Raw genomic sequence first — 16,340 nt, 5'->3', positions numbered from 1 at the left:
ATCACAAGTTCATTTTAACAATTTGCTTACAGCTTATTTGATATGTGAGTAAAACTTAGATATACATATTCTTAGCGATTTAAAAGCTAAAAATGAAAAAAAAACTATGTTAAAAAAACATTAAAATCAAAATCAAATTCAAATTTTGGGCAAACGATGAGGTCCTTGCTCGTCAAACGCATTGCATCCGGACTCTGCCCAATGGAGTCCGGAAGAGCCGAACCGGCGCTCTCTACTGGTCCAAGTGCCGGCCCTATCAGGAGCCCTGATTAAAGCCCACTTTCAGCTGCCTCCCTTATATATACGGCCTAATACCGTCCAGATTCGTTCACGGTTTCACGACTCGGCCGCATCCCTCCTCGCCCACTCTCCCTCACGGGACACCTGCGGGGCTCGCCGACAACATGAACAAGAACGCCGCACCGGAAGACGTCGAGAGCGGCGAGCACGACCGGACAGGTGCGTGTTCGTTCTTGTTCCTGATTTAGTGATTTCTTCCCCCGGTTTTTGGGGTTTTTCTTTGACTGGTACGGCGTGCGTGCGTGCGTGCGTGCCGCATGGGTGATCGACTATTTGTTTTCTTGGGACACCTTGGCGGCCTGTTTGGCGAGAGAAGGAAAGAGGAATGGGAGTTTTAAAGAGGGAGTTGATGGTGGGATTGGTCATGGGAGTTATATTTTTAGTCCTCATCTCTTGTTTGGTTTCACATCGAATTCCCTCCAAGTCTCACGAATTAACATGCCTCCCCTAGGTAAGAGGTTAGTGGGAATTCGACCTTTTAATTCCCCATCCCAAACCCACTCAAATTCCTAAGTCTTTCAACCAAACTACATACTTAAACTCCCATATATCATAAACTCACATTCCCCATCACCAACTCCCTCCAACTAAACAGGCCGTGGGAGTTGGGTTGGGATTGAGAATTGAGAATTGTTTTGGTTGGCTTGCGCCGGCGGCGGTTCCGGTTAACTGGGTTTGTTTTTGCAGGGACGGTATGGACGGCGACGGCGCACATTGTTACGGCGGTGATCGGCTCCGGCGTGCTGGCGCTGGCGTGGAGCGTGGCGCAGCTGGGTTGGGTGGCCGGGCCGCTTGCCCTCGCCGGCTTCGCCTGCGTCACCTACTACACCTCCACTCTGCTCGCCAACGCCTACCGCGCGCCGCACCCCGTCACCGGCACCAGGAACCGCACATACATGGACGCCGTCAGATCATACCTCAGTAAGTACACTCACATTTTTTTTCTCTCATCTCCATCTTGTTGGTTAAACTGAACGCAATGCCAAAAATATTTTCAGGTCCTAGAGAGGTGTTCATGTGCGGAATCGCGCAGTACGTCAACCTGTGGGGCACCATGGTCGGCTACACAATCACCGCAACCATAAGCATGGTGTGAGTAACCGAACAGATCACTCCAACTTCCCTCCGAACTGAACTTTTCGCCATCGGTCAGGCTACTAAATTTCGTCTGTTTTTCTTTTTCTTTCCGTTGTGTTGCGAAGCGCGATCAGGAGGTCGGATTGCATCCACCGGAACGGCGCCGGCGCCGCCGCGCGGTGCGACAACACGTCGGCGACGGTGCTCATGCTGGCGTTCAGCATCGTGCAGGTGGTGCTGTCCCAGTTCCCGGGCCTGGAGCACATCACCTGGCTGTCCGTCGTCGCCGCCGTCATGTCGTTCGCCTACTCCTTCATCGGCCTCGGCCTGTCCGTGGCGGAGTGGGTGTCGCACGGCGGCCACCTCAGCGGCAGGATCCAGGGCGCCACCGCGGCGTCCTCCAGCAAGAAGCTCTGGAACGTACTGCTCGCACTGGGGAACATCGCCTTCGCCTACACCTTTGCAGAAGTGCTAATTGAGATCCAGGTTTGCATGCACGATCGATGATGATTCGTCACCCACAATATTCAGATACTACCTCTGAACCAACATACACGAACAGGATTTTCTTTTTGTTCGTGCCAATATTTTTTAGTGCGAGTAGCAATGTGGTACTAGTACGTTCTTATCGTTAATGCGCTTTTTTCCGTCTGTTTTGCTTTTGTAGGACACACTGAAACCGTCACCACCGGAGAACAAGACCATGAAGAAGGCAGCGATGTACGGGATTGGAGCCACCACCATCTTCTACATCTCCGTTGGCTGCGCCGGGTACGCCGCGTTCGGTTCAGATGCTCCGGGCAACATCCTGACGGCGTCCGGTATGGGGCCCTTCTGGCTCGTCGACATCGCCAACATGTGCCTCATCCTCCATCTCATCGGAGCATATCAGGTCAGTACATCATAAGTTCGTAACTGAGCCCCGGTAGTAAAATATTATTAGTAGAGATCACCGTGAAATTATTCTTAAACCGGGTGCATTTCTCAATGCAGGTTTATGCACAGCCCATATTTGCGACAATGGAGAGATGGATCTCCTCCCGGTGGCCGGAGGCCAAGTTCATCAACAGCGCGTACACCGTAAACGTGCCGCTGATCCAGCGAGGATCGGTGACCGTGGCGCCGTACAAGCTCGTCCTCCGGACCGTCGTAGTCATCGCGACGACGGTGGTGGCGATGATGATACCGTTCTTCAACGCGGTGCTGGGGCTCCTCGGCGCCTTCAGCTTCTGGCCACTGACTGTTTACTTCCCCATCAGCATGCACATTGCGCAGGAGAAGATCACCAGGGGAGGGAGGTGGTATCTCCTGCAAGGCCTGAGCATGGTGTGCTTGATGATCTCGGTGGCAGTGGGCATTGGCTCTGTCACTGACATTGTTGATAGCCTGAAGGTTGCAACCCCTTTCAAAACTGTCAGCTAAAAGCAGTGCTGCAGTATATTGTAGAACAGTGACAAACAGAAAACAGCTACGAGTTGTACAACAATGTAGGATTCTGGACTCTGATTCTGTGTCTCTGTGTATCAATTTTCTCGGATATCCGGCCGGTTCCTGAAAGATTTGGAACTATGAACTTTGCTGGATCAGCTATATTGACACATTAGGTTGTTCCTATCTGATTAAACAGGTCGGAACTTGGAACATAGCAGAAAGAGGTTGGAATATGTAGTAGTATTGGAATAACCTGTACAATGGCCTTTGCCTTTTAGTATTTCCTGTTCCTGTCTAAAAAAAAAATCAGCACATTTCCATTTTTAACGGTATGGTCATATTCTACTGGCATTGCAGTGTGGTACTGGTACATCATAATGCTTCGCATATCATTTTTACAGAAACTTCAGAGTACATGACTGAAATTTGTACAGGGTAGCTTGTACATATGTGCAAGCTTTTCAGAGGCTGCTAAAACCTCAGTTTATTACCAGCCTACTAGTTACTATTCACTAGTCAGGCATTCTAATTAAGGTCCTAATTGGCAGCACGGCAGCACCCAGACTGTTGCTACTGGGTGCCTTTTGATCTTTCTGGCAGCAGTTTCTTACAAAGAAACGGGGCATCTGTTCTTACTTCTTATCATTCTTGTTCTTTGCCTTCCCGTTTGCTGAGATAGAGTCGATGTCGATGAGCATTTTCACGACTTCTCTCATGGTTGGCCGTTCAGAAGGCAGTTGAACAGTGCAAAGGATGGCAATGTTCAAGACCTTTGTCATGTCCTCTGATGCATGGCTGCTAACCTTTGGATCAAGAACAGCTGCAGGATTCTGGTTGGCCAAATGGGATGAAACCCAGGAGACAATGTCCAGTTCACCGTCAAACTGTTGGTCTGAAGGGCTGCGTCCAGTAAGCAGCTCTAACAGCACAATGCCAAAGCTGTAAACATCACTCTTCTCTGTCACCTTGAGAGAATAAGCAAGCTCTGCATTTTGAGACGAGCTGATGTTAGATTGTCAAATCTACAGAACTACGCATAATATGCATGTCAGAATTACACCTTTTGAAGAATTATGATGGATGCCATTTGCTTTCATATAAAAATGTATGAATATTTTTTTTAATAACATTGTCCATGACTAGTAGCAATTCTTTCTCTCTTTTTTTTCCAGAATACCTAGTAGCAATTCTACCCTCGTTGCTTGTTAGTTTATTAGCCCAACCAAAAATTGAATTCTGAAACTTAATTTTAAGTTTGATTTCAGTGTTTTTGTTTATCGTTGCAGTAGTATATTTTTCAGCATCGGTTTAAAACCATGAAAAATATAGTTAAACGTTTATTAATAAATTATTTTCAGTTATTTCTAAAGATACCATCTTCATATGAGCCTGACCATTCCCGGTGGGACTCCCACTCATTCACCGCATGTAATCGGCTAATCGCCAAGAAATTCGTCCGCATCGGAGGCACTGGAGGATGGCGGCGGCGGATGGCGCGGCCAGTAGCGGTCGACTACGACGGCCGCGGCGGGCGGTGGTTGAAGGGGAGGTTGCTGGCGGCAGGCGGGGAGGGAATGGGAGGGAGGTGGGAGCTCGAGCACCGCGGCGGAGGCCGGGGCCAAGCAGCATTCGGGGCAGGAGAGCGGCGACGCGGCGGTGGTAGAAGGGGGGGGCGCCTGTCGGGGAAGAAGGGGGTGGAGTGGCCGATGCGCGTCACAGCCGCCGACGGCGGCCGACCTGCTCGCAAGGTGGCGCCGCGGCGGCGGCGGCCGAGCAAGAGAGCAGCGGCATGGCGAATTCATCCGCGAGATGGTTGAGAGGAATGGGTAAGGGCTGGAAGAAGAGGTATTACGCATTTTGTTTTTTTTTCCTAAGGAATTCATGTGCAATACTAACTACTACCATAAACATTTAACATACAAGAGCAGAATTGTTCATAGCTTACCAGGAGCCATGTAGCCATGGGTACCAGCGAAGCAGCTGAGTGGTGAACCTTCCACCAATTTGGCGATGCCGAAATCCGCAAGCTTCGCTTCATACTCCTCATCCAGCAGTATATTGGTGGATTTTATGTCACGGTGGATTATGGCCGGGGAGCAATCGTGGTGAAGATACATGATGCCCTTTGCGGTTCCAACCGCAATCCGGTACCGCTTCTCCCAGTCCAGCTCCGGCTGCCCAGCCTTGAACTCACGGCGGATTGCATCGTAGAGATTGCCATTTACCACATACTCATACACCAGAAAGTTTGATTCCCCACCGGTCAAGAATGCATGGAGTTTCAGGATGTTCCGGTGGCGTATTTTCCCAAGTGTGTTGATCTCAGTTCTCATGACCTTTGCGTCATCACGCTTCCATAGTTGCTTCACGGCCACAACACCCCTCCCTTTGCTCAATTCAAGCCTATAAACTTTGCCAGTGCCTCCACAGCCAATCAGATTGTCCACATCCAAGTTGCAAATCTCCTCAGGATCAAGCTCAGGGGGGTGGAAGGACTCAAGAACCCACTTTGAGTCACTGTCGTCGCCGCTCTCGATGTCTCCCTTGCTGTGGAACTGCTCAAGCTTGTAATTTTCATATCTCAGGCATGCCAACCCAGATAGGAGAACCACCAGAGATGTCACTATTATCAGCACGACAAATAGCCTTCTCTGCGAGAAGTTCTGATGGTTGTCGTTCCACGGGCAGTATCTTAAATTGGTGGCATTTTGCCTCCAACCTTCTGAAACTCCAGCAATACAAAGGCCGTCGTTTTCAGAGAATGCATCATCTCCAGCTATCATCAGGAGAGCTGGAGGGACTGGTCCAGATAAATTGTTGTGGGAGAAATCAACATAACTAAGCTTCAGATATTGCAATCCTTCAGGGATTTCACCAGAGATCATGTTGTGAGATAGGTTGAGTGAATTCAGAGTGAATAGAGATGCTAGTGTGTCTGGAATAGTGCCAGTCAAAGAATTGTCTGCAAGGTTCAGATCAACTAGGCTGTTGCACATACCAATATCAGGTGGTATCGATCCTTCCAGAGCATTTTGTTCCAGGTGCAGGAATGACAGCTGCTTCAAACTTCCAATCTGTGCAGGGATTTGGCCAGAGAATCTATTGTTGAAAGCAACAAGCTTCTGAAGCAGGGAAAGCTTCCCCAACTCCATTGGAAGCTCACCAGAGAAGACGTTATTATGAACATACAGTTGGTTCAGAGAAGCCGAAATGCCTATATCAGAGGATATGCCGCCAACAAATTTATTGTTGGCAACATCGATGATCACAGCATTAGGCAATCCCCATATGCCACTGTGAATTCTCCCAGTGAACTGATTTTGACTTATTCTAAACCTCTGAAGTGTCTTGCAAGAAGAGTAGGAGCTGGGGAATTCACCTGAGAAGTTGTTGTCCAAAGCCAACAAGAACTGCAATTTGTTGTTTTGGCACAGGAACCTTGGAAATTCACCAGAAAAATAATTCTCAGATATGTCAATTGCATTGAGTGGTGAGAATCGGCCAAGGTTTGCAGGGAACTTTCCTGAGAATTGATTTTCATAGGTTGAAAATGACTCAAGAAACTCCAAGTCCCCTAATCCTTCAGGAAGCACACCAGAGAAGTTGTTTCGGTAAATATGAAAGATCTTCAGCTTCTTCAGGTTTGCTATCTCTTTGGGCAGAATACCACTTAGCTGATTCTGGGACACATCAAATTCAGATAACAATGTCAAATGTGCAAGTTCAGGAGGAATTTCACCGGTCAGATTGTTTTGATAGAGCTCGATCTTCCATAGGTTACGCAGGTTGGATATTGCTATTGGAAACACACCAATAATCTGATTGCGTGAGAAGTCTAGGGTCCCAAGTGAGACCAGATCAAATATTGAAACTGGTAATTCTCCTCTAAGGTTGCATTGCCCCAAGAATAGCCATGTCAGGTTCTTCAGCTTTCCAATACTTTCAGGAACATCACCTTCATTGAAGTTGTTCTCTCCTAGACCTAGTTCAGTTAGGCCTGATAATTTGCCAACCCATGCTGGGAATGGTCCAGAAAAATCGTTTGTTGACAGGTCAAGAACTTGTAGATTGATAAATGTTGAAAGATCAGGTAATTGCCCTGTCAAACTGTTTGTTGACAGGTTAAGAACCTGCAGATTTGTGCAGTTAGCTAGTGCAGCAGGAATAGTGCCTGAGATGGAGTTTGCACCAAGCTCCAGCGTACGTAGTTGGGAAAGAAGAGAAAACGACGACGATATAGTTCCTGATAGTGAGGCGTTGGAGAGTGATATTCCAATGACACCACCAGAAGTTTGGTCACATGTAACGCCATAAAATTGGCATGGTGAATGAGACTCATCCCAATTGCCTAGGTAATTTTGTGGATCCTCCAGATGACTCTTTATGTCCAAGAGAGCATCTGTTTCAAGAGGTAGAGATGCAGATATTCCGAACTTCAGAGACAGAAGGATGAAGCACAAATATATCTGAAGTTGCTGAGGCAACATTGTGTTGTTACTTGTTAGCACTGTGTACCTGAAAAGTATGAATCTTACGTTAGTTTGGGGCATGTCATACTGGATTTGATGATGATATCAATACGTTGAAATTTTCAGAAAAGTAAACATTATTTAAACTTCAGAAAAAGAATGAAAGCTATGTCTATGTGTAGTTAGCTCCCAGTGCAGTGATAGTTGAATAGGATTGAAGGAAAGTGAAGTGTGAAAAGACCAAAAGTTGTATCATTGTACTGAAAGCCAGTTACTGAATAATCATGGGGACCAAGTAATAAAAGAGTAATTAGATACTTGTTCCTTTAGCAAATATCAGATTTTTTGTTCTCTCTTTAAAACAAAAGTGTATTAGAAAAATTAAAGTTTGCTCCAAACTTCGGACAGGAAAGACTAGTTTACTGAGTTAAATGAACACACTTTTGCCTGGGCTTATGGTTTTGGTTGTTCTCTTCAGCAAAACAAATGCTTACACTACGAATTTTCTCAAGACCTCTTTCATGAAAAAAGAAACAAAGAATCTTGAGTAGCAATACCAAATCTCATAGTACTAATCACTTGATACTAACGCAATAAATCAGCCAGATATTTTACCAGATTCATTGAATATACCCGATACCTTTTTCAGCCTGTCAGTTAATTAAGATTAGGTTATGTCTGTTCATACTTCGTATCAGCATTTAACCCATCCAGGAAGTGGATGCACTGCTGATTCTATTTTGGTCTAAAGCAACGGTCCTTATTGCCGTTGTCAATGTCATATATGGCTGTCTAGTGGTAGATCGAGGTAGTATTTCTTCATGCTTAGGTTCTGAATTCTGATGCAGTTTGAACGATTGATCCTTATGGACCACATGATCAAACGTTGGGGACTGCGCAGTAAGCCGGTGACAGTATGAAGCTCTACTGCTGTACATGATTTGCAAAGGGTTTTATCTGCAATAAGTTCTACACTTTCTGCATGAACCCTTCTGACTCAGCTAACCTGTACTATTTTGTCCAGTAGCAATGGACACCAAGACATCATTATCATTTGTCAGATATATGAACAATGGGAACGCAATGCTGATTCCTTCCCTTACTGACCCTACCAGGAATTTTCCATCCTCTTTGATCACAAGAGCTATGCTAAACAACAATATTTACATGTGGTTACCACCTCTTGTCGAGAAAACTAAGAATCGGATCATGCATGAAACACAGTGGTAAATTATATCTAGGACTGACACCAGAGTAGAACGGGTATTTATTTCCTACTGCTGTATTTCTCAGTTCTCAGTTCTCACTGTCTAAGCGGCCCTTCCTGATGAAACTACACCGACTAACTCTCGCTGTCTCACAACTCACAACCTAGAGTCAGGCATGAAGTTTAGTGATTACTACATGATATCAGTCAAAGAAATGCACAAGTCGCATAACATCAATGACAAAATCTGAAGAATATACTAAGAGCTATATATGCAAGCTCTTACTCAGAGTCAAGTTATTCAGTTCTTAGCAGAGAAAGAAAGTCAAGGCTCTACAACAAGCTAAGCACTAGAGCGCAATCTTAACCAGCGAGATCGATGGCATGGAAGAGATCGACAGACTAATCCATGGATCAAGCCGAGAAATGTAAGTGGATATATATATAGGCAAAGCGAGGAGGAAACGCACCTGCTAGAAGGTCGCAGGTAGCAGCAGCAACCGCAGAATTAACCGTGTAGTGCTCCGCCTCCGCTAGCACACAGGAGAGAGAGGAGAGGAGTGCGTAGGCGCGGTACTGATATATAGCCGCGCGGCCGCGGACGCGAGGTGCGTACTTTTATTATGGATGGATATGGGGGGCAAGTAGTGGTGCGGCGGGAGGCGGAGGGAGGAAGAGGCCACGCGGGCACGAGATGCCGGCGCCTCTTGTTCTGTTTGACGCGCGCGCCCGCCTCGAGGAGCCCCCACCTCCCGCGCCGTCCGATGCGCCGGGCACAATCTCGACCCAATTCGTCGCGTCTCGGGATCCGCACGCGCGAACGTACGTACGCGGGCGTGCGAGCCCCCTCGGCGGAATCTTCGCATCCTGTGGATCGCGCAGGGCGGCGCGCCACGCCACTTGCCCGCCGCGGCGAAAGCGACCGCGCCGCGAATACGCAATGGGACGACGGGAGTGCGCGGCCCGCTTGCTCTCTCGCGGACCGGCCCGCGCCCGCGCCCGCGTGCGCGCACCATCACACGCGCGCGCGTGTCCTGATTCTACTAGAACACACCGAGAGGAGATACCGCCCGCTGCCGCTACCGGCCTACCGCTACTGCCGTTGTTGCTGCAATCCTCTCCCGTTTTTTCTCCTATACTTTTCTTTAGATATCGAGAATTCGAGATACTTTGCCCGCGTACATCTGCCGATCCGGTGGTGAGATATTTCGCAACTCTCGCGCGTCCCCTCGCCGTGGAATGTGCTAACGTACATGCACTACCAGCTGCTGGGAGTAGTAGCCTCCTTTTCTTTTCTTTTTTCAGAAAAATGGGCTGGAGTAGTAGCCTCTTGTGCAGTGTGTACCATGCATAGAGTTTGGAATCCTCACCTGTAAAACGAAAGGAGAAGAAGGCTCCTGTTTTCTGAACCTGTGATGGGTAGAATTCCGTATCTGTTTCGTTCACCGCTGCCCGCAAGTAACTCAGGTTCAGAAAAAAAAAACACCGCAGCAATCATAACGTCTCGACAGGCATGCATGCAAGGGGACAAGAGCGGCATGACAAATATTCAAACAGAAATTGGGGTCAAAGATCTGCTGATTCACCCCCGTGCCCTACATGGACAACGCTACAAGTTCAGATAGCAAGAGCACAAAACCGAAAGCTGCCTGGCCGGTCTCCGCCCCTGGCTCCCAGCCACAGGAGCAACTCTCTCGCCGATTCATTTGTCATATGTGTTCTTCCTCATGATGTACGCGTGGCACGTAAAGTATTCCTATCAACTACGGAGTGGCTCGAACACGTCGGCATACTAGTATTTTTGTACAAGAAGAAAGAATACAGTTTTGTACACACATGACTGATTAGATTGAGATGTTCTTCTTTTTCTTGGCACAACATTAGCCCCGTGAACTGATATGCAGCATAATTCCAGTCACAGGAGCAGACTACGGCACAAGCAGGGAAGTGCGCTGTCTGATTGAAAAGTACCAGTTGGCTTTGTCTCTGCATTGTACAGTTCAAAAATATAGGCATAGGATCACTGAAGTTAACTGCCATTACATCACCTTTAGCCCGGAATAGTGCAACGATTTAGTGCTGATCTGTTGTTAAGATCAAACCTTAATTATTGCTGCACTGGATGTCCCTGCTCGAGCAGATGCTGCTTTTTGCATGTGAGCTTTGACCTGTCCCTGGTGTGACCGTGTGAGGCAGACAGTAATGGAATTATTTGTTTAATAATTATTCAAGCTGTTGATGAACATTGGAATCTGTCCATCTCCAAGTACAAATAACCTGAAGCTACATTGTCAAGGGACACTCATTCTTGATCTTTCTGATTGGCCAGAATGCGTTTATTCATACATTTGGGGACCTGTCCTGCATTATTACACTCACGCAGTGACAATTCTGGCTCATGATCCACTTGAATGACCAGGGAATTCGGTCTCATGTTCTTGTCAAGGACATGATAAGATACTAGCGTTTAGCCTCTTTTGGCCTGCAACTTGAGGAGACAGTGTCTTTTGGTGCCAGTAGGTTTGGACTATCACTAGTCAAGGCAGCCACTACGATCGTGCAACTGCATGAGTAGTTGCTGAAGGGCTGGAACAATGTTGCTGTTTCCTTGATAATTGAGAACTCGTGGTTAACAATTGCCTGAATGGCTAGGTATCTAGGTGTAGTAGAGGTCTCAACACTCAAGATTCTGCATTTCTATCTGTGAGATGGACGCCCAGGGATGTTACTGGCAGGATGATTAGTTGTAGTCAGCGCCTCAACAGCGTATGGGATATGTTCAATGTTCCATTGAGGTGCTTCTTCACAGGTCATACTCGAGATGATTCAGTGAGCACTTTAGTAGTAACGGATAACACTTTTTGAGTAATGCGTAATATTCAGGCATGACGCCATGGGTTATGGACGCATAATATCTTTACTACGAAGCTTGGTTACAAGCCTACGTAACCTGCAAAATCCAACGGACAACCTGCACCAAAACAACAAAACGTGAGTAGTAAAGTAACTTTACTTTGATATACTACTATCACATATGGCCGTAACATGATGCAACCTGTAGCTGTTTACCACTATAAATTAGGGGGTCAAAACGAGCTGCGGTTAGACCATATATGCGCTTATCTGCAAGCGTGCTTCCAGACAAAACCGGGTGTTTTGGGGCGGCAAGCTATCACGAACTCGTGATTGAAACAAGTTAACGTCTGATCTCCATCTCAAGCCGCCCAACGCATAAATTATTGCTCGTGGTCATCGATGGACGGTCCAAAATTCCATGCCAAATTCTTCCAAAAACAATTCCATGTGAATGATTTATTGGCACCAAATGATTTGTTCTTCTCCAACATGCACCACCTACAGTACTAGTGTGCCATCAGTTCGATGGCCTGACCAAACCTTCGAGCGCACTTAGGACAGTGTACACAACAGTTGTAGGGTTATAGCCCATGCCTTAGCCAGGGAGCATGTATGTATAGCAAAACGTGTCTAATTCAACAGTCACTACCACATTATCAGGAGACACGCGGATGTGGAAACCGACGACCTACCGAAGAACAAAGGTGCGTTAGCCAGCAACGTCTCTGCTTCGGAAAAGGTATAATGGGCCGGCCTCTGCAGTGCACGTCGCCGACTCATCGGCCGCCCATGCCGCCGGAGCGTAGTGCATGCGGGCCTCGGTGCGTGATAGGTGAGAGAGGCGAAGAAAGCAAATCACGGAAAACGCCGGCGTCCCAGCGGCTACTCCATCAGACCACCAGTCCACCACGGATATGCAGCATCGCGCGATCGATCGAGCAATCCGCTCGGCGATCCACTGGACTTTTTGCTGACAATGTCCGAACGAGCTGTCCATCTCCCCGCGAAATTTCGCCCGGTGAAGGCTGCATCGATCCGGCCTTCGCCATGACAAAACGTAAAATCAGGCTAGCTGTTAGTACGGTACACCAACCAGATTACTGTCCTGTTAGCCAGTAGACAGAGGTGGACTTCTCCCGTCGCACGCAGGCTGGCCTCTTACGTTTCTTTCATGATCCTCCCGTGTTCCCAAAGTCAGATTAATGCAACTTCTCTTGTCCGTACTCGCACGTTTGGTTTCTTCGTCCGTCACTCGTGGCACGCAGTTTTAACCCTAGGAGCATGTTTTATGAGACATACAGATGTTGATTTCTATGGCATTGATCTTTCACAGGAATAGCATAGACGAGGACGACGACGATGATGGCTAGTGCCTAGTGGTCAACAGTAACATCGTCAGGCGCTCGTGTTTCGCATTGGCGTAAAACAAAGGCGCTGAGACTGACATAAAGGCGCAGGAAAAAACAGTACCGCCGAGTCGGGATCGGTACGTGAATCGGTGGTGCGCGCCTGGCCTATGGTTGACCGGTGGCGCAGGGCGCAGGCCACCGATTGGATCACGCTGTCGCGCGGCGCGGGGCTGTACGTTTTTTCCTCTCCATGTCGATCGCCACCACGCGTGCCACGGCGGCCAAGATGGATCACGCGACGGAAGCAAATCCTGCGGAAACGCACGCCTGCGCCTGCGTTCTTCCGTCCGCTTCGCCTCGGCCGCGCGCGTGGGTTGGCGCCGTGGCAGATTTGACCGGCAGAGGCACCGCGCACGCGCACGGCGAACGGAGCGGAGCCGCGGCATACGGTGCACCGTGCGCGTGCTAGACCGGCCTAAAGTCGTAACAGAGGCCCCCGCCGCTTCGCCCGGTCAGTGTATGGGCCGTGAACTTTGCGGCCTCCTCTTGGACGATGGAGTCATGATGGGCTGGGGTGCTTTGGGCTGCCTTAGAAAACAAGCGCAAAAAGTACACCAGAGGTCCCTCATCTTGTCATCGAATTACAAAATCGTCCCCTAACCGCAAAACCAGATATATGTTTCTTAACTTACGAAACCGGATCACTTTGGGTCCTCAGGCAGTTTTGACCCCGGTTTTATCCGATGTGGCATCTGAGTCAACGTGGGACCCACATGGGCCCCACATGTCAGTGTGACCATGTCATCCCCTTCTTTCCCTTTCCCCTCTTCTCTCCTTTCCTCCTCTCCCAATTTTATCCTCATCTGGGGCAGGCTAGCCGGTGGGTAGGAAGGATGCTTGGCGAGCCGAGGCAGCTACCAACGGCCGGCGACCGACAACGGGCGACTCAGCGGCGACGACGACGACGACACAGGAACAAGAGGACCTCCTCCCATGGCGACGGGTGACGCGGCAACGATAGCGTCCTCGCTCTCCCGTCTCACTCCCCGTCCCCGCTGCTCGTCGCCGTGGCAGCGCCAGCATCCTCATCCCGAGGCCTGGCTCCTCCGGCGCAACGGGGATGAGGTGGGGGAAGAGAGGAGAGGGCCTCCTCGCATGGCGACGGGCGACACGACGACGGTAGCGTCCTCGCTCTCCCCGTCCCCGTTGCTCATCGTCGTGGTGCCCTCGAGCCACCTCGCCATCGCCATCCCCATCTGAGGCTTGGCTCCTCCGGGGAGGCAACATCAAAGCGGGAACGGGCGCGAGCATGAAGCAACCGTGCGCGGGAGTCGTGGGCGGCAGCTGGGTGGTGAAGCTCGAGGACTGCTAAGACGAGTGCGTGTTTGCGTGGGTCGTCGACGGCGGGCGCGATGCCGTTGAGGTCGCTCACCTCGCTGCGACTGGGATCTTCGTCCTCGAGCTCACCCGTGTGGCAACGTCCTCCCCTTCTACCGTGTCGCCGCCGCCGCCACCTCCCGGGCCTCTTTGATGGTCCAACCCTGAGGTCGCACGCGCGGTGACGCTCTCCCTTCTCCCGCATCGTCGTCGGCCGCCGCCATGAGCTGCCTCCCTTCTCCAGTGTCGCAGCCGCCACCGCCGCATCGCCGACTGCCGGATCTCCTCTCCCGCCTCGCCCCGGTGACCTCCCCACCCGTGCGTCGCCTTGCAGAGAGGAGAAAAGATGAGTGAGAGAGAGGGGGGCTGACGTGGACACCTAGCATATGGGGCCTACGTGGGTTCCACGCTAACTCAACCACCACGTTGGATAAAACCGGGGTCAAAACCACTGAAAGATTGAAAAAGTGAACGGTTTTGTAAGTTGAGAGATGTACTATGTCTGGTTTTACGGCTGAGGGATAATTCTGTACCTCGATGACAAGTTGAGGGACCTTTGGTGTACTTTTTTCAAAACGAGCTGAGATCTCCTATACTTGATTACGCACGGCCCAGATATTCCGTATAACAAACTGACGGCCCAGTTCACACTGATGTTCTCGCGTATCCTACTATTTCAGCATCCGTAGTTAAGAACTGCACTTCTCTGGAAAAAGAAGAGATCTTTTTTCTAAAAAAAGAAGGAAACTATTCTAATCCCTCGAGGGGATGTTTCCTCGTTTGCTTAAAAATCATCTAAACGGTTATGAAAAATTTTGAAAAAAATTGACAACATTCATACAATTCATATATACAACTCCACAAAATCTTAAGTCCAAACTCAACTCACAAGTCGAGATATAAAAAAACAAATTCAGCGTATAAATAGTAGCGTACTATTTGTATCTAAATTTGTCTTTTTTGTTTCTCGATGTGTAGATTGAATTTGAACTTGAATTTTGGTGGATTGGTAGGTATCATTATACTCTACATTGCTAATTTTTTTCAGAATTTTTCACAACTATTTACATCGAATTTGAAAGAAAAAGATATACAAGAGGATATCCTCTCGAGGGATTAGAATCCACTCCCAAGAAGAAGTGCTCTACTCTCCATGGACAGTGTCACTGCCACCTTTGTACTTTCTGTTTCCCTCCATCACAAAATGTAAGCTTTTCTTTTGTAACTTTTCATACTCTACCACGAGAAGATATACTGCGAAAAGAATTGCAAGAAAATCAAACGAAATTATCTCCATGCGATCAGTTCGTATACTTTAACTCACAATATTGATGCTTAAATACTCAAAACATTGGTTCAAGATTTCAGCTCTAGCAATCGACAAGTATGAGGTTGCTCCTTTACATTTCTCTGCAAATTTTCTTTTCCTTTACTGAGATTCCGATCTCGTTTTATATTTGCAACATGGCCTTGGTGCCGATGTTCTTATCTGAGCCGGATCACACCAGCTCACAGCCTATTTCATCTCCTTTGTTCTTCTTCCTCTGTGACTGTGAGCCGAGGAAGAGGGGGACATGTGAGCCCCTCCACAAGCATGTGGTCTTCAGCTCGGGAAAAGGCCTTTTCCTCATTTCCCCTTTTTAGGTTGCCTAGCTATCATCATCTGCTCCTCCTTCGATGTACGCTTTACAATGATAGATCTCGCCAAATAGCGATGCAATTATCTAACAGTATACAGCAGTACGGATCGTCCAGCATTACGATTATCTTTGACGCAGTCTTGTTAACCTTTCAAGGTATTCCCCATTCTCTATTTGAGCTGGTTTCATCCGGTCTAAGCTTTTCCTATCACCTCACTAATCTTTCATGCATCTCATTCGCATTATCATTAAGCCTTTTCTACTCCAGAATAATACCCATAGCTAGGTGATTAGTTTTCTCGGCTTGTGTTGTGCTTTCTACTACTACTTCATGCCTTTTCGCTTTGTTTTCCTTTGGATGATAGCTTCTGTTGGGGCAATGCTGCAACTTAAAGCAGGAGCAAGAAGTTCAAATTAAGATTTCCTTTTCATAATTTGGCTCCCTTTCTCTCATTCCTAAATATGTCTTTGCCTCTCTAACACTCATGTGGGTTCTATGCATGCCAAGAATGGAAGTGAATTATAGTTTGTCAAATGCACAGAATTATATGTTCTGGAGATGAAAAAAAAAAGTGCAGCTAATAACTATCCATGGCCCTTGTTGATGCTCTCCTCCTTGCCAGCCACTGCGATG

General features: G+C 48.2%; 2 protein-coding genes across 2 annotated transcripts; one reads left to right on the top strand and one right to left on the bottom strand.

Moving 5' to 3' along the window:
* The first annotated feature begins 340 nt into the window (after positions 1–340).
* LOC127775009 (amino acid permease 8-like) lies at positions 341–3,086 on the top strand. Its single transcript, XM_052301310.1, has 6 exons — positions 341–459; positions 988–1,221; positions 1,299–1,392; positions 1,503–1,863; positions 2,045–2,269; positions 2,371–3,086. Exons 1-6 carry the CDS (start codon positions 405–407, stop codon positions 2,797–2,799), a joined length of 1,398 nt encoding a protein of 465 aa, XP_052157270.1. The 5' UTR covers positions 341–404; the 3' UTR covers positions 2,800–3,086.
* Positions 3,087–3,173: 87 nt separating this feature from the next.
* On the bottom strand, positions 3,174–9,108 carry LOC127775000 (receptor protein-tyrosine kinase CEPR2-like). Its single transcript, XM_052301299.1, has 3 exons — positions 8,955–9,108; positions 4,754–7,323; positions 3,174–3,793 (listed from the first exon to the last, which is right to left on the bottom strand). Exons 2-3 carry the CDS (start codon positions 7,293–7,295, stop codon positions 3,441–3,443), a joined length of 2,895 nt encoding a protein of 964 aa, XP_052157259.1. The 5' UTR covers positions 7,296–7,323; positions 8,955–9,108; the 3' UTR covers positions 3,174–3,440.
* Positions 9,109–16,340: the final 7,232 nt, after the last annotated feature.

The sequence above is a fragment of the Oryza glaberrima genome, chromosome 1, assembly GCF_000147395.1.
Source record: "Oryza glaberrima chromosome 1, OglaRS2, whole genome shotgun sequence".
Lineage (NCBI taxonomy): Eukaryota > Viridiplantae > Streptophyta > Magnoliopsida > Poales > Poaceae > Oryza > Oryza glaberrima.
Note: the sequence above shows the minus strand (reverse complement) of the source record. Positions and strands in the feature narration are given on the sequence as shown.